General features: G+C 37.6%; 2 protein-coding genes across 2 annotated transcripts in view; both read left to right on the top strand.

Moving 5' to 3' along the window:
• The first annotated feature begins 2099 nt into the window (after positions 1-2099).
• Positions 2100-10427, top strand: sall3b (spalt-like transcription factor 3b). The gene is made up of 4 exons (XM_017454031.3): positions 2100-2576; positions 5798-8734; positions 8944-9287; positions 9394-10427. The coding sequence occupies exons 1-4, from the start codon at positions 2495-2497 to the stop codon at positions 9781-9783; spliced, it is 3753 nt and encodes a 1250-aa protein (XP_017309520.1). The 5' UTR covers positions 2100-2494; the 3' UTR covers positions 9784-10427.
• A 3217-nt stretch (positions 10428-13644) lies between these two features.
• atp9b (ATPase phospholipid transporting 9B) overlaps positions 13645-22057 on the top strand; it is a 51115-nt gene continuing 42702 nt past the window's right edge. The window contains exons 1-3 of the mRNA XM_017454839.3: positions 13645-13774; positions 16371-16544; positions 21217-21367. Of these exons, the coding sequence (XP_017310328.1) occupies positions 13695-13774; positions 16371-16544; positions 21217-21367 (405 nt within the window). The 5' untranslated portion in view covers positions 13645-13694. The remainder of the gene's footprint in view (positions 13775-16370; positions 16545-21216; positions 21368-22057) is intronic.

Genomic DNA, 22057 nt, shown 5'->3' with positions numbered 1-22057 from the left:
GTGTAAAATTCACTTGTGAAGTTTGAGTCTTCTCTTCCCAGATCAACGTTACCAGAACTTTTAAAGAGTTTTAATCTATCAAAATTTGGTGCTTTGTGTGTCTCTGAAACATCTTAGAATGCATTGAAACTGTTATCACATACATTTTCATCACCTATGTTGATAATCATCAGCATCATCATCATCATCATCATCATCATCATCATCATTTATATAGTGCTCAAACCAATTAGTCACAGTACAAAGGAAGCGTTACAACACAGACAGAAATAAATTAATGTTCTTACTTCTTTTGTCAAGACTAACGGAACATATTATTCACATTCAAAAAAAATTAAATGAGAAAATGAAAATTAACTACAGAAGAAAGATGTGCATTAAGTGTATTAAGATGAGCAGTCCGGAAAGATTGAAGCAGTGTGTTTCAAATTTTAGGTTGCAAATTTAGGTTGTAAACTTAGAGGCGACTAGGAGCTCAGTGTCAGAGGACATGAGAGAATGTACAGGGGTGTGGGGATGAAAGAGCTCAGACAAATAAGATAGACCAAGTCCATGTATGGATTTTGCAAAAAAATTAAAATAAACGTGTACATTTATACTAATTTCCTGGAAGCAGTAATTAATATAATGTTAGTTTACAGTGTAAAGTTTACACCATTCTTACTACATTGTTTGTACTGCCAATGCCATACAGTAGTGCAAAGTTGTTGTTGTTGTTGTTTTTACAGGATTTACAGTTTCAGGGTCCAATATCAATCAAATAAATTTGGGGAAAATGTTCAAAAAGATCTATATGTGTTTATTAAAGCAGCAATTTCTTTCAGACCACAAAACCATCAGATATCAACTTACACAGTAAGAACGTGTTGCAATGAGAAGTTACACAATAAGAAACCACTAAAATGAACAATGATCACTGGGTTGCAGAAACTCCTCAATAACACAGGGGATACAAAATACTAAAAAAAAAAAAAAGTGACATGGGTTGCCTACTCAAAATATCAGGCTTGCTAGCTACTGAGCTAGACTACTGTTACCTATAGCATTGCCCTGTCTAACTTTACCTCAAGTTAAAATGTGTTGTACTTACAGTGCACTAAAACAACAGAAGCTCTGCTTTTTAAATTCAGTTATGCTGTTAAATGATTAACAGATTTGACAGAGAAAAGGTTTAACATTCTGATCCCACTTTTATGAATGTTATATTTTTGAAAATTGATGTTCATCCATAATATTATTTCTCAAATGAATGAGAGCAGGTGGTTTTTCCATATCTTCAACATAACGTAGAAAACTAAAATAGTGATGTGGTGTAATGCAACCCAATAGTAACTGGTAAATACTGAAAAGATAAGGGTCCAAGAACTGATCCATGGAGGACACCTGAGCTACAGTTGCACAGCAGATTAGTGTTTACTGATTGCAACAAAAAGATGTTTGTTAGTGAGATTTGAAACAGGCAAGATTAGTTGTAACGCCAACAGGTGAGAATAAAAATATTATGTTGGCGGGATAAATACACTTCTCCGAAAAAATTGTGGTATTGTAGGGTGTTTTATTGTCCAAATGCATGTTTCAAACAAACAAACAAACTGTAATGGTACATAGATATTAAACTCTATTCCCTTACATTCATTCACTAGCCTTCATTCCTTTACATGAAATCCATTCACATACATTTTGCATGTTATCGTGTGTTGTTGTTTTTTTTCCACTTGTGATTATGCAAATAATGGGACCACATTTAAAAATTAAAGTGTGAAAATAAATCACGTGATATAATCTCACGTGAAAATAAAAACACAGGCACTGCATGTGAATGCAAATGTGTGACATGTATGAAGTGTCTAAAACCAAATACGTAATGATTCCCACATGAATAATACAATTCACGTGCCTATTCTTTAAGTGTTTTGTTTTGTTTTGTTTTGTTTTGTTTTGTTTTGTTGCTTGTTTGGGTTAGCTTTTTTTTAACCAAAATCTTTAAATCAGCTTTCTAGTGCTTGTTATTTTTTTTTTACTGATCTGTTGTGTATTTTCTCTTAACCCCAGTTTGAGGCTGTGTGAAACTGTAGTAAATGTTTGGACTGGTGATGAACTGGATCAGTGTTAAACAGTGATCCTATCTGGCAACCCGATGGAAACCTCATTCCAATCTGGCAACCCTGCTGGGGTCCTGTGTGTGCTGTCGGTCGTGCCGTGTCTCGCGCACAGAGAGCAGCGGCAGCGGCGGCTAATTATCCAAAGTCCGTGCTTCATTTGCATATCCCGCGCGACCCGACTGGAAAGCAGCCAATCCCAGCGCGCGCGCGCAGGCCGGTTTTACTCCTGATGCGCGAGCCTGTATCATCATCAGACCTCCGCCATGCGCAAACCGCGCACCGCTGACACCATCTAACACCCCACAACCCCGAATATCCGCCGAGCCGCCGCCGTGCGTCAGTCCACACGCGTCGCGTCCTCCACCGATGCGCGGGCGCAAGAACCAAACAGGATGTCCCGGCGCAAGCAGGCCAAGCCTCAGCAGGTTACCGAGGGAGAGGAGAAGGAGCAGCGCGGGAGAGGCGCGGACAGCGGTACGCACCAGCACCAGGGGAATACGGGGAGATGCAGGGACATGTGCCGCGCACTTTACACTTAACGCACCAGTTTGCTCTTAGTGTGTGGCTGCAGTTTTGCGACTTTATTTATTTTAGTACCTGAGCCCAGATAAGTTTCCAGGTTTAATGAATTACTTGAAATAATGCTATGTTTGATCTTCTAATGCAGTTTTGTAGGCATTACGAAAGGGATGAAGGGAGTTTAGGAACAGAATTATGCGAAGTTTAAAAACATAATCACAATTTAAGTGAGATGAGATTAAAATGATTCTGAACTGAATCTTATACTTATTGTCGGTGATTTGCCTTGAATCCACAACGCAAAATCTAGAGCCGTGAACAGTTTATCACGTTAACAATGTGTGTCTCTCTCTCTCTCTCTGTGTGTGTGTGTGTGTGTGTGTGAGAAAAACTAATGTTTGCACCGTTTGAACTACTTCAGCCATAAGAATTTTGTTCAATCAACAAATGCTAACTTATAATAATAATGATAATAATAATAAGAAGAATAAGAAGAACAACAGTAATAATAACTATTATTATTATAATTGTTGTTGTTGTTGTTATTATTATTATATTATTGTTATTATTATTATTCGTATTGTTAGTATTATTATTATTAATGGTGATTATGATGATGTTGATAATAATAATAATAATAATAATAATAATAATAGTTGAGCATAGTGAAATAGATGTAATTACACTAAATGCAAGATTTATTTTTAATAAAGTTCAAATGTTGCAACTATTAACGCAACTTGTTACGTCATATGCGGTTAACATAATTATTTCCCACTAGTAAAATTAAACTATTGTTGTTGTTTTTTTTTTTAGAAAAATAAAATCAAATACATTTTATAACTCCTGAATTTTGTCATGTACTACTGTGTAAGACAGGCTGGTTTTGTAGCCTATTGAATTTGTGCCTTTATTCAGACGTGTGAAAGTATTGTTCTACTCCATATGAACAATATGGACTTCAGTCATTAGCGAAGTAATTCATTACTCAAATTATCTTGTTCACGTTTGAGGTTCCTGTTTTTAATGAACACAATCTCTCCGAGTTCAGGCCTATAACTTTCAGAAAGTGGTTCGAAATGTTTGTGGGTTTTAATATGTTAAAGAGAATGGCAAATGAATGAATATATCGGTGCTTATAGAATATAATCAGTATGAAAACTTGAATAAACTCTTATAGGTTTTGATATTGTTCACAAAAACATTTCTAGATTTTGACCTTTGTTATAATCATCAGTGTCATTATCATGATAAGGTGTTGTTTCAGTCCAGTAGCCTAGTTCTGATCGATTTAAACCCTACAGCTGTGTCTGTTACTTACATTTCATATGTTTTCGCATGTCTGGAGAAATATATTTGGTTTAAGAAAACTAAATGCAGATCTGTGAATGCTTATTGAGAAGGGGTTGAGAAATAGTGAGGCTCATGTAATTATCGTTAGTGTAAGCCTATGTAAATGAAGTGCACACGGATTGAGTAGGCTACAGTAAGTGTAGTCGTTGTGCACTCGATTTGGACGGCTGAAGTGTTGGTGTGTTTCATTCACTAATGGGGTGCTTCATTTGATCTGCACTCTCTCAGCACTCTTCAATGCGCTCTCACCTTCCTGTGTGTGTGTGTGTGTGTGTGTGTGTGTGTGTGTGTGTGTGTGTGTGAGGGACCACCCACATGCTTAATGAAATGAGATGAGCCACTGACCCACACTGTAACTGCCCCGTGTGTGAGTGAAGAAGGATCACAATACAGACTGCAGGGAGAAAAATCCGTCGAGATATTTTATTCAAAGCGCCAGTTGGATGTAATTAGATTATCTGTCGTTAACTCGTTTATTGCCTAGTGTGATGACCAAATTTGTGATTGCACCATGTAGGGCTACCTGTGTAATTTATGTTGTCAAAATAACCGTGGTTTTTGTGATGTGATAGGTGTTGTTATTATTATTATTATTATTATTATTATTATTATTATTATTATTATTATTATCATTATTCACTTAAAATTGACCAGACGTTAAAGTATGAACTACTCATTTTTAACTATGAATTATTAATGGTCGTTTACTTTAAATACATTTTGATCAGATTTTTTTTTAATGAAATTGATAAATAACCCATATAATTCTGATCTTTTGATTTGCCTTATGAATACTTTTAGAGTAAGCTAATTTCTTAATCAACCGACAATATTGTGGTCTATTTTGTGATTTGTTTAAAAAAAAAAAATGTATTAACAACTTATATTGTTGGTGTATTATTACAGCATTTTAACCGTTATCATGATCTTTTTGATTTACCTTAGGAATTATTTTAGAATACACTCTTTTCTTAATCAACCAAATCCATTTCAATGCTATTTCTGTAGTTAAGCAGTTCGGTTACACCTAATAGTAACACCTAATAGCTTTAAGGTGTATCTCTCATATGGAAATGTGAAAATAGTATAGTGTTAGGAACAGTACCAGTTTGGGACACTGATATAGGCTACATTTAAAGCGTTGCTCTAAAAACTAATTAGAAATACACTTCCTCTCAGGTAAAAGATTAACACTCGGTACAAAATATATACCCTTGATGATACCACCTCAGCAGTAAGGAATACTACAGCTTGGTACATTATTTGTGAGATTGACGGACATTATCTAACTAGGCCTCAATGTGCCTTACCCTTTTTACCTAAAGTAACCTAAGGTTATTCTATGTTTTGCTCATTTTAATAAAAATCATGGTCAAGGTTATGTAATTCAGACACTGAGGGGGTATGTGTAGATTGGCAATGACAAGAATAGGGAAAAACAGTTCTTAAAATATCCGGGAAATGAGTGTATGTTGGCAATGGAAAATTAGTCAAAGTCTCAATTTGCTGTGGACTGATAGGTCGGATGTGAATTGTTTGAAAACATTGGAAATCAATAATTACTATGGAATTTCATTCAATAAATAAGTTATGTAATTTGATGGATTGTGCACAGAAAATTATCAGCTGGGTCTTGGGTGTATGACAATATTGAGAGCCTCTGTAATTGGTAAATTGATTTGATATAATATATTTATCTGTATTAGGCCACTGTCTGATTAGATCTATCTTTACTGTTCATTCAGCAGATAAAGCTGTAAAGAATTGATCAAGTTCTGGATGTCTGTTCACACATTTTTTTTCTCTGTGGTCCTTCTCAACAGTGTTCTTGAGTAAAGGTGGCAGTGAGGAGAGCGGCAGCGAGAGCCGCAGCGGGAATGAGGAGACTCTTGTCTGTAAGACGTGCTGTGCTGAATTTTTCAACTGGTCAGATTTGCTGGAGCACCAGAATAAGTGCACTGAGGAGCCTTCTGTGCTCATTGTACAGGAGGATGAAAGATTTCCTTCCCCTCAGGGATCTCCTACGGAGTCCTTCTTAAGTGCTCATAGTGACCCAGGTGAAACTGAAAACATGGAACCTGAGTCTGAATCGTCTGAGAAAGGAGAAGAAAATGTCAGTCTTCCTGAAGAAAATTATGCAGTCGGGGCAGATGACCCTATGGATACTACCGCACCTGTGGATAAAATATCAAACCCCAGCCCTCTTCAACCAGACTCCAGTGAAAGCGCCATTTCTCTACCTTTATCGTGTCTAAGCACAAACTATGGCATTCCCAGCACAAATGTAACCTTGGAGATCCTCCATAGTACCAGGGTGGCAGTTGCACAGTTTTCCCAAAGTATCCAAGGTGATGGATCTGGAAGTAAGGCAGGCTCAGTGGCAATACCTATGATTTTGGAACAGCTAATGGCTTTACAGCAGCAGCAGGTCCACCAGCTACAACTCATTGAGCAGATCCGCAATCAGATCGCTGTGATGAACAGGCAACCAACACAAGCTGCGCTAAACCCAGCCTCAAAGGCATTTCCCTCTGTCTCTTGCACTTACCATTTCCAGGGCATGGCCCCTCCTCCTGTACTTCCATTATCCGGAGTCATGCCTTCCACAGTGAATGGACAGGCTTCTGTGTCCCAGGCATCCAGGATGGAAGGTCCGTCATTTCGGGTGTCTCAGCCACATAAGGAACAATCCAATCCCAGAGAAAATGATAGTGCCCCCATTTCCTTAGCAAACCCAAATGCCCCTCTATCTACATTTACTGGGGTATCTGCTTTATTGCCATCCTGCAATGGTGCTCTCTCTAATGTTAGTCGTACCCAGACTCTGAACTCTCCTCGTCCCCTTTCAGTAAGCCAGAATAATGTTATCAACACTTCTGCCAACTTACCACTGTTACCTCAAAGCCCTCCTAGTGGAGTCATCTTCCCAAACCCACTTGCCAGCATTGCAGCCACTACCAGTGCACTAGAACCACTTGCTTCTATGATAAAGCATCGCAAAGGTAAAATGCCCAATGCCTCCATATTTGAAACCAAGCCCAGCTCTGAGGACCCCTTTTTCAAGCACAAATGCAGGTTCTGTGCCAAGGTATTTGGCAGTGACAGTGCCTTGCAGATCCACCTGCGATCTCACACTGGTGAGAGGCCCTTCAAATGTAACATATGTGGCAACCGTTTCTCCACTAAGGGAAACCTGAAAGTTCACTTCCAAAGGCACAAAGACAAATACCCACATGTACAGATGAATCCATACCCAGTGCCAGAATATCTTGATAATATTCCAACAAGCTCTGGTATTCCCTATGGGATGTCTTTTCCTCCAGAGAAAACAGGGTCAACATGGTTAGACAGCAAACCTATTCTACAGTCATTACCTCTTAGACTGGGTCTGCAGGTACCCCCAACAGTAACAAGTGTGGAAAACATCAGTGATGCCTTTAGTAATGCACCCACAGAAAGATCTCCTCAAAGGTCCTCACTAGCTAGAAATGAAAGTACACCATTGTCTCCAAATGCCACTAGTACTGAAAACGATATTCCTATACAGTCTGACAACCAATTACGTACACCTAAGGTGGCTGCGTGCCTCCAGTTGAAAAAGGAAGGAGGGACCATAACAATGTCAAAGACTGATGAAATTTACCTTCCCACAAACTGCATGACTGATCCAGCTGAAAATTTTATCTCTGAAAGTCACGACATTATTTCAAAGTTTCCATCAACAGAAACACCCATAAGAGCAAATACACCAGAGTCCACTGATGTGATTACCCCAGTGATGAAATCTTCTACTCCATCTCAAGTCTCAGAGCACATTAAAGTCAGGTTTCCATTCAGTGGAGTCCAAGAATCTATGCAGACATCTGAAACATCAAAGCTCCAGCAACTTGTGGAGAACATTGACAAAAAGATGATGGACCCCAATCAGTGTGTGATCTGCCACCGAGTGCTCAGCTGTCAGAGTGCACTTAAGATGCATCACCGAATTCACACTGGTGAGAGGCCCTTTAAATGTAAGGTGTGTGGCCGTGCCTTCACTACAAAAGGCAACCTGAAGACTCACTTTGGTGTCCACCGTGCAAAGCCTCCTCTTCAGGTTCAGCACTCCTGCCCAATTTGTCAGAAGAAATTCACCAATGCTGTTGTATTACAGCAGCACATTCGCATGCACATGGGTGGCCAGATTCCCAATAACCTCCAAACTCTCCCAACAGATGCTATCCAGGAAAAAAACAGTGACTTGATTCTTGAAGAGAAGAGTTTTGACAGTGTGAATGATTATGATGATGATAGTCTTGATGATATATCATATGAAGAGGAAGATATTTCAGAAAATGGTGAAAACCCCCTTAACACTTTATTGGACAGTAGTTCATCAACGATTTCACCATTACCTCACGATATGTCTGATGTTAGAACATCAGATGGTGACTCAACAGTTAGTCTTAACCAATTATCTGAACACAAGATGTTAATGAGTGGCATTTTTGAAACCCATCCAGATAATGGCTCTCCATCCACAGGAGATTTCGAGAATCAGAGTACTTTCTTGTCTGAGTCAGACAACATCATTCATCCACCAACACCAACACCAACAAAATGTCCTCCTGAGGGCCTACATGATATTCCAGTTTCACTTAACATTACATTTGATAAGCAAGAGCCAGCAGCTACAGTTAAACGTGAAATGTCTAATTCCCCAAATGCAATAAATGGAGCAGTGTACGATCAGATCAGGAAGTCTTCATTCATGGAGCAGGGTAAGATGGTGCTGATTATTTGATCATGTATGGTGCAATAATGCATACACATTCCAGGGATACTTGGAAATTGCTGACAAAATTTTAGCCTAACACATAACCAATTTTGGCCTACCTACTACCTTCTCTGTAATTCTTTTGTCATGTTCTTCAAAGTTATGATGGTACTTATTGTAGTTTTCACTAAAGGTTTATCATTGCTTTCTCAGAAGCAAGCCAGAGGTCCCATGATATGGATGACAGTGTACGGGTTCCAGTTAAGATGGAAATGGAAAGTTGCAATAGGCCATACACACCTAAAGAAGGCCCTTTTCCTGTATTTGGATCTATTCAGTCTTCACCTACACCGTGTGAAGCAATAATCCCAGGCATGACTTCATTGTTTGGAAGCCCACCACCACGACGAACCCCTAAACAACACAACTGTAATGCATGCGGGAAAAACTTCTCTTCAGCAAGCGCCCTACAAATCCACGAGCGCACACATACTGGTGAAAAACCTTTTGCTTGCTCCATCTGTGGCCGAGCCTTCACAACAAAGGGTAACCTCAAGGTATGTTGCACTGGATAAGGAACATACAGCACTGGAGAAATCATACACAGTGTATGTACTTTAAATATACTAATTAATAATGCCTTCTTGATTTCTCTTCCTGCAGGTACACATGGGCACTCACATGTGGAATAACATACCTGCACGGAGAGGTAGGCGCTTGTCTGTCGAAAACCCACTGGCTCTTCTAGGTGCCGAGGCACTCAAATTCAATGAAGTATTTCAGAAGGACCTTGCAGCAAGAGCCATGAACATGGATCAGAACTTTTGGAGTCGATATGCTGTAGCTATTAGCAATGGCTTAGCCATGAAGAACAATGAAATTTCTGTCATTCAGAATGGAGGGGTACCTCAACTTCCTACTGTAGCCATGGACAAGACGAGCAGTGGCAACAGCTCTTCAATCCGCGCCCTTGGGAAAACAAGTGTAGACCTTACACCTGGACGGCACTTCTCCATGTTGATTGATGACAATAAAGAGATTAGAATTAATTAAACCCACAAGAGGGTGGAAATAATCCCGTATGCAAAAAGACACATGGAGAATAAAACAGACGCTGCAGTATGTACCTGATGACTTTCAACTGTATATAAATTTACAATGTTATCTTTTTCTATTGACTGGTTTCATTGTTTTTCTTTCTGATATGTTTAAAGCCAGACAAAACAAAAAAAGCCAGACATAACAAATAACTCCATAAAAGCCAGACAAAACAAATAACTGTAACGCAGTGGTAGTATGGTACTGAAAGTGGACAATCGGTCACCAGTAGTAATACAAACTGCAACTTACATGCAAATTACATTTGATTCGAATTTTGCATCAACCACAATTTAGCAAAGGGAATACAAAATCAAATCATTTTTATTGTATGATCTTGAACTAGTTACCACTGAAAGTAAAGTTGTGTTCATTATGTCCTCCATGTTAAAGGTACTCTTTGGGGTTTTTTTTTTATCAGGATAAAGCAATGGCTTTGTTGTAAAGCTGAAAAGATCTTTTGATAAAGATATCAATTTACTGTTATAAAATAGCCCACTAGTGTCATTGCCATGAAGTAGAATATTCTTAAAGATATATTCTCTAGTTGCAATTTTGACAAATAATCAAAAATAAAAACACTTAACTGTATGCATACAGATTAATCCTTTGTATTTATTATAAGGAATTTGTATTGTCATTTCTCTATGACTTTTTTTCACAGAGAATAAAATGCAATGGGTTTAAATTATATGCTATCATGCTGCTGCTTCTGTAGCTTAATGCTTTTGTATGCAGTTAGAATGAGTAACTACAGTACGTTTACGTTCCATAGTGTTTAGCCAATTGTACCTTTTCTGATCATTAATATTTAGTGTCTAATCATAAAATATTAAAATGATTTCCCATGTTTTGTTTTGCATTGCTATTAGTGCAATGAGTGGTGGTCTTGGAAAACTCATCTAATATCATTGTTGCAGAATTCTGGCAAACAGTCAAAAAAGACAAAAAATTAGGGTTGGACTGAAATTAGGTTTTTGTACCTAACATACTTTGACACCTATACTTTAAGAAAACATACATTTTAAAATACATTAAAAAAAAAAAAAAAAAACATTATTTAAAATTTATTTACTTTATTCTTGCTTAAGCTTGAAAAGAACTGCAAAGAACATGTTGGAAGCTGAGCCAATTTAATATACTGTCAGTCTTCTGAAAGATGTCTTAGATCTTGATAGCTAAGTGTGATTTCCTTACACAGTGAATGTCACACTTTGAACAAGTTGTAAGACAGCTATGTGCCATAGCAAAATGGACATAAACCTAATCAAATCAGTTCACAGAAGTCATAATGGAATCTTTAAATGCAGTTTGGTCCTTCTAAATTTGGAGGTGACCACACTATAAAATACTCATTTAAATGTGATTGAGCTATGTATAACAATTTCAGTTCAAGAAAGCCTGTAGTTTTCAAAACTAAATAAGTATATATTAGAAATTGTCAGAATTTTACAATGTGACAGTTTTTCCCAGATTGCCACACGTACAGGTGCATTTCAAAAAATTACAATATCGTGGAAAAGTTCATTTTTTCCTTAATTTAGTTAAAAAATTGGAGCTTTCATATATTCTAGATACATTACACATAAAGTGAAACATTTCAAGCCTTTTTATTTTTATTTTAATCTTGATGATTACGGCTTACAGCTCATGGAAATCAAAAATCCAGTATCTCAAAATATCAGAATAAAGAATTTATAATACAGAAATACTGACCTTCTGAAAAGTATGTTCATTTATGCACTCAATACTTGGTCAGGGCTGTTTTTGCACAAATTATTCAGTGTGACATGGAGGCAATGAGCCTGTGGCACTGCTGAGGTGTTCTGGAAGCCCAGGTTGCTTTGATAGCGGCCTTCATCTTATCTGTATTGTTGGGTCTGGTGTCTCTCAGAGATTCTCTATGGGGTTCAGGTCAGACAAGTCGGCTGGCCAATCAAGCAGAGTAATACCATGGCCAGCAAACCAGTTACTAGTAGTTTTGGCACTGGGCAGGTTTCCTGCTGGTAAAGGAAATCAGCATCTCCATAAAGCTCATCAGCAGATGGAAGCATGAAGTGCTCTAAAATCTCCTGGTAGACGCTGCATTGACTCTTGACTTGAGAAAACATAATGGACCAACACCAGCAGATGACATGGCACCTCAAATCATCATTGACTGTGGAAACTTCACACTGGACTTCAAGCAACTTGGATTCTGTGCCTCTCCACTCTTCCTCCAGACCCTGGGACCTTGATTTCCAAATGAAATGCAAAATTTACTTTCATCTGAAAATTGATTGTGGCTGTGTGTACTGAACCAGATTGAGAAATTAAAGGCTCAGGAAACCTTTGCAGGTGTTTTGAGTTAATTATCTGATTAGTGCTAATCTCAGGTTGATATTTCTGTACTATAAATTCTTTATTCTAATATTTTGAGATACTGGATTTTTGATTTCCATGAGCTGTAAGCTGTAATCATCAAGATTAAAACAAACAAACAAAAAAAAAAATCATTTTATGTTTAATGAATCTAGAATATATGAAAGTTCCACTTTTTGAATTAAATTACAGAAAAAAACGTACTTTTCTATGATATTGATTTTTTTTTTTTAGATGCCTAAACCTATTAAGATAAGACCCTATTAAGATAAGATATGATGATCTTAAATGATGCTGTTACAATTTTTTCCAGCAATTCTCAATTAGAGATTTAACCCTATCTTTGGCATTTAACTATATAAACATGGATGACATCAAAAATATTTATGGTCAGAAGTTTGGGGACAAAGCTGTACTAAAAAAAATTAAACAAGACGTTTATGATAAAAATCTAAATCCTTCACATAGACAGTGCTTCTTGTTTTGCTTTGTTAATGGAGTAGTGATACAATATTTGTGATATTTTGGACTGACATTTACATTTTAATCCATGTAGAAGAGGTAAAATTGGGGGGAGGGGTGTTGTGGTATATTTATAAACACAGGTTTTAAAAAGACTTCACAGTATTCAGTGTCCTCAAAGTGCATGAAATGAGACATTATTTTTATATTTTGGTAGGGACATATGACAAGATTGACACTGTGGCTTACTGTTTTTCACTACACCTACAGTATTTTTACAAGATGAGGTGAAATCTGAAATGTGCTGATTTAATTGGATTCATTTCTAGGGCTTATAAAGTATCCTAATGGGTGTGTGTATGGTATGCTGTGATGGGTGTCCTAGCCAGGTGTATTCTTGCCTCTCCCTAATGTTCCCAGAAAAACCTCTAGATCCACCATGACCCTGACCAGGATAAATCGGTTACTGACGATGCTCCTTCTTCACTAAAAATATTTTTTTTACAAAATCATGATGTGTTTTGACTCTTAACCTTAGTAAAATTGTAATAAAATTACAGGTCTAGAATTATTGGAACCCTTGAATGAAGGATAAACAGAATTCAGATTCACATAAGCATAGATACTTTTTAATGTTATACAAGCAAAAGGAAAACAAACCAGTTAAAATTTAAAGAAATCAAAATATTTTTAAGCAAATAATATATATATATATATATATATATATATATATATATATATATATATATATATATATATATATATATATATATATATGCTTTATTATTATTATTATTATTATTATTATTTTCATGAGAGAGTCATAAGTCAGTAGTCTTAATGGTAGAATTTATTTTGACTAGCCTACGTTCAAAACTGCATACTTCAGTACTAAATATTATGTCCAAACAGCACGCCCTTAAAGTTAATCAGTACTATCTTTCCATACTGTGTATTATAGTACGCTAGTACGCAGTGTGGGACCAGAAGGACGCAGGAGTGGCGCTTGGGAGTGACGTCATTTCGTACACATTCCAGCCAAGATGGCTGACAGCATCCCACTGAATCCTATGCGAAACAATTCCAAGAAACACCCTTATTACAATGCTGGCAGACATCTCAGGTTAGAAATCTACTTTTACTCTGTTCGAATCGCCTTCTTAAAATGTACGACCGAGTCTTAATTCATTGAAATGTTATTTTACCACCGCGGAAGTGTGTTATTTGATGCGGTTCCGGGTTTTGGAGCTAGCAGGCTAAGAGTGTTGTTGTAGCTTACTATCAGCTGTCTACTGTCAACTCCCGCGCAGTTATAAACTTTAATAGTGTACAACACCGCTGTTTTACACCTTATACACATTTAACACCAAGTTTCATTCTTTTAACATATTTCATATAACATAGAGCTTCAGTATGGCTTAACCATGGTCATATATTTGAGGATCTATATCACATGAGTCGTTAGTCACCAGCACTGTCGCTTTACAGTGTTTTACTTGGCCTGCACTTTTCTCCTTACCTTAGCATAGCTTTAAATATTAAAAGGTTTTTTTTTTTTTTAAATAGATAGATAGTTCTTTTGAAAATGGCCATGGTTACAAACACATGTTTACAGATATCCAGATATGGATTTAGTTCGCAGGGGATATAGTGGTCTGACGATATGAGGAAGAAACCTTGAAAGCAGTGTTGCAAACTCGCGTAAGGGGAAAGTAGCTGAAGTCACTAAAAGTGACCAGATGATGCCATAGACTAATTTGCATATCAACTGATATTTGCATATCAAAACGTGTTACATGAAGAATGAAGACACTTGTAGAATGGAAGAGTTTGATCAGAATAGAAAATAGCAGATTATTATTATTATTATTATTATTATTATTATTATTATTATTAATAGAAAGAAATGCTTATTTTTAATAGAACGAAGAATTTAGTAATTCTGTCACCATAAAATAACTATATGTATTTACAAAATACTAGCTATAATTTCTATTAAGAACAGGAATGAAACAGTTACATAAACTTTTATTACATGTAAACATAGCCAAGACAGACAGTAATGATCAGTGATTGGTTGTTGGGAACAGTGATGATCAGTGATTGGTCATTGTAGAACAATGGTGATCAGTGATTGGTTGTAGGAAACAATGGTGATTAGTGACTGGTTGTAGGGAACATTGGTGTTCATGATTGGTTGTTGGGAGAGTAGCGATCAGTGATTGGTTGTTTGGAATTGTAGTGATCAGTGATTGGTTGTTATTAACAGTAGTGAGCTGTGATTGGTCATTCGGGAACAATGGTGATCAGTGATTGGTTGTTGGGAACAATGGTGATCAGTGATTGGTTGTAGGGAACAATGGTGATCAGTGATTGGTTGTAGGGAACAATGGTGATCAGTGATTGGTTGTAGGGAACAATGGTGATCAGTGATTGGTCACTGAGGAAAAATGGTGATGATGATTGGTTGTAGAGAACAAGGGTGATCAGTGATTAGTTGTTGGGAACAGTGACGATCAATGATTGCTCATTGGGGAAAACAATAGTGATCAGTGATTGGTAATTAGGGAACAGTGATGATCAGTGATTGGTCAAACTGAGAGTACTAAATAGAATATAAAATATCTTTAACAATAATCACAATGTTTCACTGTTCACAAATATGGCACCTACAATTGTATTCTTGAGGAATATTTGATTAATCATAAAAACCTAGTCTGAGGTGATTATTTAACTGCTTCCATTAAATTCATAGAGAACTGAAAGACTCAGGTGGGAGAAGGTGTGTAGGCTGTAAGTGGAGGCGATGCTCGGCTGATGTGTGACTGCAATCTGATCTCCTCTGGAGACTCGGCTCATCTCGGCGTGTTATTGTAGCTTTCTGCCACGCAGCGCTGGAGATACGTGTGAGAGTATGCAGAGTACTCTCAACACTTGAGCTTTTTTTAAATTCGTTTCTCTAAGACGTTTCTGGAGATTTAAAACAAGCCAGTTCTCGGGTCTTTATCTCAAAGATGTTTCGGATCGAGTGTTTTTTTTTCTTTCCTGAGGAGCGTGCAGTGAAAAAATGAAGGGAGTTCATAAGGATACACTTATGATAGAAGAGTAAGTTGTGGTGTATAAAATGGGATATTTGTGTGATTAAAGATACAGAATGAAGTCGATTAGTACATAGTCCTGTGTACGCTAAACTGAAGGTCCTGATAACCACTGTTTATATCATTACTTAATCAGATGCTATAGCGGTCATTCAAGTGTCAATCAAGGTTGATAGCTAGTAATCATATTCATAAAACACAACTCCAGGATAAAATTGTAGCATTTTTATTCGCTTGGCCAGTGCTATTCTGTAGACAAATCGTAAATTAGTTATGTCGCTAGTTATGTAGTCTATATAATAGTCTGTATAATATTTTATTTTACAGTCTATTATATTTTATTATGTCTACTGTATTTATTATTTTATTGCATACTTTTTTATTGTGTGTGTATATCCTGTGGGATGAGTAACTAAGAAAAAAAACATTTCACTACGTCATCACATGTATGTGATAAATAAAGAAACTTTTCTTAGCACACAGCTACTATGACTCAAAGTTTCTAATAATTTGCATACTGGGCCCCACACGGTTTTATGACATCACGAGTTTTCCACTGAAGTACCGAAGAAGTTTCTGAATAGAAAACGTAATGCTCACTCACTATTTTCTTCTTGCCAGGTACCAGATTGAAGACGAAGCCTCGTATCTTGACGAAATGCCACTGATGATGTCCGAGGAGGCTTTTGAGAACGATGAGAGTGATTACCAAACGCTTCCCAGAGCCAGGATCAGACAGAGGCGCCGTGGCCTGGGCTGGTTCCTCTGCGGAGGCTGGAAGGTGTTGTGTGGAAGGTACATCGCACTTGAACACTTTTGAGATTGACTCCTTCTTCATTCACATACTTCGCTGAAATTAAGTGCATTTGTGTGTTTATACAAATGAAAATGGCAGATATTACCCTGATGTCATACAGTATATTAAGAGTAATGACATCTTGCAAGCTAGCAGGGAAAGTAAGTTATATGATGATAACTTTATTTTAGGATGCTTTCACACCTATTAGTCTATATACCAAGTCCAAATGAGAGCAAAATTAATACTATTAGTTTATTGGCTATTGGGTTTGGTTTCATACTGCACATTTAAAAAAAGAAAACTAATAAAATAAAAACCCAAACCTTTAACTGAGGGACATGTAAGGCTGAAAACACACTTGTAATAAATACTGTTCCATTCATCCAAAAATATAGCAATAGAAAAAATAAGAGAGAACAGAGCTGGTTAATAAATGATTATGGAAATAATGAATTTAAAACGTTTTGTGTGGCGCAGTCAGAGATTTCACTTCCCTTTTTGTTTGTCAGACCAAATCTCCAGAACACATGGCATTTCTGCAACACTATACAGCTCTGTCCTTTGGCTGTACACTGCATTTATTTGGTTCACTTCCTGCAGTCAGGTTGATTCAGAAGTCAAATAGCTTTCTCACTGCAGTTGAACCCCACTAGAGATCACTCAGATGCTCTTGAAATGCTTCTAGGCTAAAAATGGTGGCTGAAACATGTTTAGTTGATGTCACTAGTACAGCGGGATTCAGTAACGAGCAGTGTGCTATAATTACAGCATCAAGGTGTGTCATCCATCCATCCATGCATTCATGCATGCATGCATGCATCCATATATCCATCCATGCATCCATCAATGCATCTATCCACGGACACAGGTCACATGCGACACATGTCGGCGGGCATCAAATTGTGGACCACAGTCCAGACGCAGACTCAGTCTATGTCCACATTAATCTGGATAAATTTGAAAACGCATCATTTCCTCTACGTTTTTTGCCTTCACTGAGACGGCGTTTTTGTCCAGCGAAAACTGAGCCGTTTTTTTTTTTTTTTTTTTTTTTTAAACGCTCTCCCAAGTAGATAAATTTGAAAATGGCGTTTTTGCGTTGTAGGATGGACTGAGAAAACAGGGATATTCAAACGCGATGACGTATTTTTAGTCACGTGACCCATTCAACTCAAAACAAGCGAGATGGTGGACAATGTCGTACTTCAGTTGTTGGGCGTGCTGTCCAGTTTGTTAAAGATTAATGTCACTTTGTACAACCTTCAGATCGCATTTTTAAATAAACACCTGACGGAAATCACACAGGCCAAAGGCTTATTATGTTTTTACGCACACGCAGTATAGGGATGTAAGCTTTTTCAGACGTGGACGAGCAGTTATCGGAGAACGTTCAGAAGTAGTCGTTGTAGACGGAGAGCGTTTTAAAACGAAAATGCGGTTTTCCGATCTACCCGGGTTAATGTGGACTTAGCCTCAGAGAAGTACTTCTGCAGATTGAATCGGACACTTAAAAAAATTCTGTAGCAGAAATGATTAAAAAACAAACAAACAACAGGTCGTAGTTCAGTTTATGTAAGTGATTAACCTGAAGGCAGGTCATCAATACAGGAATGAGTTTTTCCTCAGGTTTCTTTTCTATTTCATTTACTCCAGAATGTTTAAGGTTGATTGTATAGAGAAGTATGCGTTTGTTCTCCACTTCATGTGAAGTGCTGGTGCGAAACAAAACATAGACACTTTGAATTAATGTCTTATTTACACGCATGAACCAATCACTAGTGGTTAAGCATTAAAAGATCAATTAGTACGTTTACATGGACAACAATAATCTGATATTAACCAGATTAAGACGATACTCTGATTAAGAAACTAGCAGGTAAACAGCGATTATTGATGACCTTAATCCGATTAAAGTCGTACTCGAAGTGAACACAAATCGAATTAAGAAATGTGGAGTATTCCTGTTTCAGTCGCATTATCAAAGTGCATTGCAGACATCTACACACCTTAATCACACTATTAACATCGTGTGGAAGTGTTCACCGCATTTTGCGACAGGACACGTACACACACGGCAGCACTCAACCGTTTGACGGCAAACAAGAGAGCACGGCTGCGTCCGAAACCGCGTACTTACCTACTATATACTAGGTGAAATGCATGTATTTCAGCTACTATATAGTAGGCAAGTACGCGGTTTCAGATGCAGCCCATGGATTCAAGCAGTCATCTATTTGCACGTTTGCATGTGCAGCACGACAAATAATTAACTGCACTTGAATTTAAGCATTTGTAAAATTAAAAATGAAAAATGTATACGGTACCATAATGAAGAAGAACTGTATGTCGATACGTGAAATTCTGGAGGGGATGATGTGACGTGGTAACGTAATGACGTGTGCCGTTAATCCATCTATGTTCTATAACATGTAAAACCTGAACATGAAAGGAATATCCTAAAAGCAACTCATGTAAACACCTTAATCACAATATTGTCTTCAGAATAAGGTCAATGATTAGACGTTGAACTACTGAACAGGAGGTCGTAAGTTCAAATCCCAACACTGCCTAGCTTCCACTGATGAGCCCTTGAGCAAGGCCCTTAACCCTCAACTTTATGCTCAGTTGCATAAATGAGAAAAATGTAAGTCGCTCTGTATAAGGGCGTCTACCAAATGCCGAAAAACATAAATGTTTTTGTTTGTTTAATTATTTATGTACAGGCAGTGCACATTAATGAAAATAACTAAATGTGCCAGAATTAGCCAAATGGCTGTTTTTCATCTGTGGACCCTTGACAGAATGTTAAAAAGTCACCCTAAAAAAAACAGTGCATCTTATATTATTACAATAAAAAAAAAGAACAAAAGCAAAACAACAACAAACTAAAAAAAACAAATGATCAAATACTAGTTAAAAAATTCAGTTATGTTAGTTGCTTATCGGAACCGTTGTAAGCAAGAAACTTTATGAAACTGGACTTTGACACGTTTTAGTTGAATACCCCTGCTGAATGTGTTCACCTATCTGTGTATCAGTGTGTGTTAAAGAGGGAGGTTGGCTTTGAATCTCTCTATGCTCAGGTAACTGTGCATGAAACACACACGCACACACACAGTTGGTTACACATTTGAGTCCTAGTTGCACATCATCAGTCAAAAAAGACCTGGGTTAAATAGCGTGACTGAATTTTAGGTCAAAAGCAGTGCTTACTCGGTCTGCATCACAGCAGGGAAAGATCTGAGCTCATCGAGAGCCGAGCACCGTCTCACTTAATATTGAAATATTACTAACTTTAACCTCTCATCGCAGTGTTATGTATATAAAGTGACTGCTTGCTTGCTTGATCGACTCTAGTTTCCGTTGTCATTTGTTTATCGGTGATGCATCTCACTTGTAAGCTGCATATTGATTTTGTTTTCCTAATGAACAAATCGGATTTCACACAGCTGACCAGTTTGGTGCTTGCCAGTAATTTTCAGTGTGCTTAGGCAGCGGATTATGAAACGAACAAATAATTCAAGCAGAGTGATTCTGCTTATTCAAACGTGCCAATTATTTAAACAACGTTTATTTGAGCAAATAATCTCTCTTATGAATCAGGGTGCTGGCAACTTGCGCACAGAGGGCAGATAGGCCAGCACAAATATTATTGTATTTTTTTTCCAGGTTTATGTAATCCATGTTAATGCCAACCAAACCAATCAGCATGACTGTGTAAACTCACCAGCGGCCCGGCTATCCTGTCCATCAGCGTGATGTGTGTAGACTTCAGGTGGAATGTAAAACGGATAGAAAAGTCAACAAGCTTGCTGTATGACCTTCAAAGTGGGGAGTGAGAGTTTGGTGCAAGCACGCGCTTGCCATTAGAGAGTGGTTCGGAGGGAGTAGAAGCGGAAGCAGGTGCAGGGATCCGGTCGCTTAGATTTCTGCGCTTGTCTTGTGGTCTCAGCTGTTCATCTGCATGCTTGTACATGCTTGTTATTTTAACCTTAACGCTAATGTTATAAAACATATCTTAAACACATATATAAAACAAATCAAAGTCAGTATTCATGCTTGAAAGGTATGCTTGATTATTGGGGAAAAAAATAAAACAAATGTGAATAACAGCGATCGTACTAATAAATAAATGAATTATGGAAATAAAATCGAACTTAATAAATAATAAAATAAGCACCTTGATTATGAATACTGATTCGTAATACCGATACTGAGTATCAGCTGATATCGATGCCCATCTGATATTCTGATTTGCTTTAAAAACTATTAAGATTTAAGTCGTTTTTTTTTTTTAATGAAGCACTTCACAGTTCGACGTTGTTACACAAAAATAAGTGGTGAATATAATAAAATGGAAAGGTATAAATATAATAAAATCAATCCTTACAAAGAAAACAACAGTCAAGTCTCTTTATTGTAAACGTTTCCGGTTGCAAAAATGAAATTTCTTTGACATCAAATTATCTGACGCACTATCTGAGACTTCATTTTAAAGAGACTTTGATTAGCAATCCAGTTATAATGAAAACACACAGGGTTTAGGTGTGTATGATACATTTTTAGTTTTCTCTTATTATTACTGATTTTTACTGTTTGCTGATGAATATTTAAAGCCACAGCACACCCTTTTCTTGTTGTAAAATGTCAATCACTTCCTGGCCTCAGCTGCTGCGAGTATCTGGCTCACGTGTGCCGGAGGAAGAAGGAGCTGAAGGCTCGAACCGTCTGGCTGGGACACCCTGAAAAATGTGAAGAGAAGTACCCCAAAAACGCCATCAAAAACCAGAAATACAACATCCTCACCTTCGTGCCTGGGGTAAGTGTAGAACACACACGGAACACAAAGCAGTTATTAATACATGGTATGGGTTATTTATTATTTAACACCAGATATCCAGGATGCGTTTTAGTTCTGGCATCATCAAGGCTGGACGTATGATAAACCCATCGGCTCTGATGTGCTTTCCAAACACATTTGAATTAACTAGACTAAAAACGTGGACGCGAAAGTACGGTACTGTAATAATGTTTGGCGTTCTAGTTAGCTATTTTGGTGCGTTAATACAGATTAAATGAAATGAATGAGTTTAGGATTATTATCCGGGAGCAGCGAGTTTGCATGTTCTCTAGGTACTCTGATTTCCTCCCCCAGTCCAAAGACATGCGCTGTAGGCTGTAGTGTATGAATGTGTGTGCGATTGTGCCCTGCGATGGGTCGGCTCCAGGGTTTCCCCCGCGGCCCCTGGATCCCCCGTGGCCCTAAATAGGTTCAGCGTTACGGAAAAACAAACGGATGGATGGATGGATGGATTTTTGCTCCCTCGACAATATATCATTAAGTTGTTTTCGATGAAAAGACAGAAAAAATACTCCTGGACAGGGATGCTACGAGAACCGATACTTCAGCACCAAGTCGGTACCAACATTCTTAAAACGTGATGGTACTTGTTTTTCTGCAGTAGCGTGGGTAATGTTGGTAATGAAGCTACCGAGGTTGCAATTCATC

Source organism: Ictalurus punctatus, chromosome 24, assembly GCF_001660625.3.
Source record: "Ictalurus punctatus breed USDA103 chromosome 24, Coco_2.0, whole genome shotgun sequence".
Taxonomy (NCBI): domain Eukaryota; kingdom Metazoa; phylum Chordata; class Actinopteri; order Siluriformes; family Ictaluridae; genus Ictalurus; species Ictalurus punctatus.
Note: the sequence above shows the minus strand (reverse complement) of the source record. Positions and strands in the feature narration are given on the sequence as shown.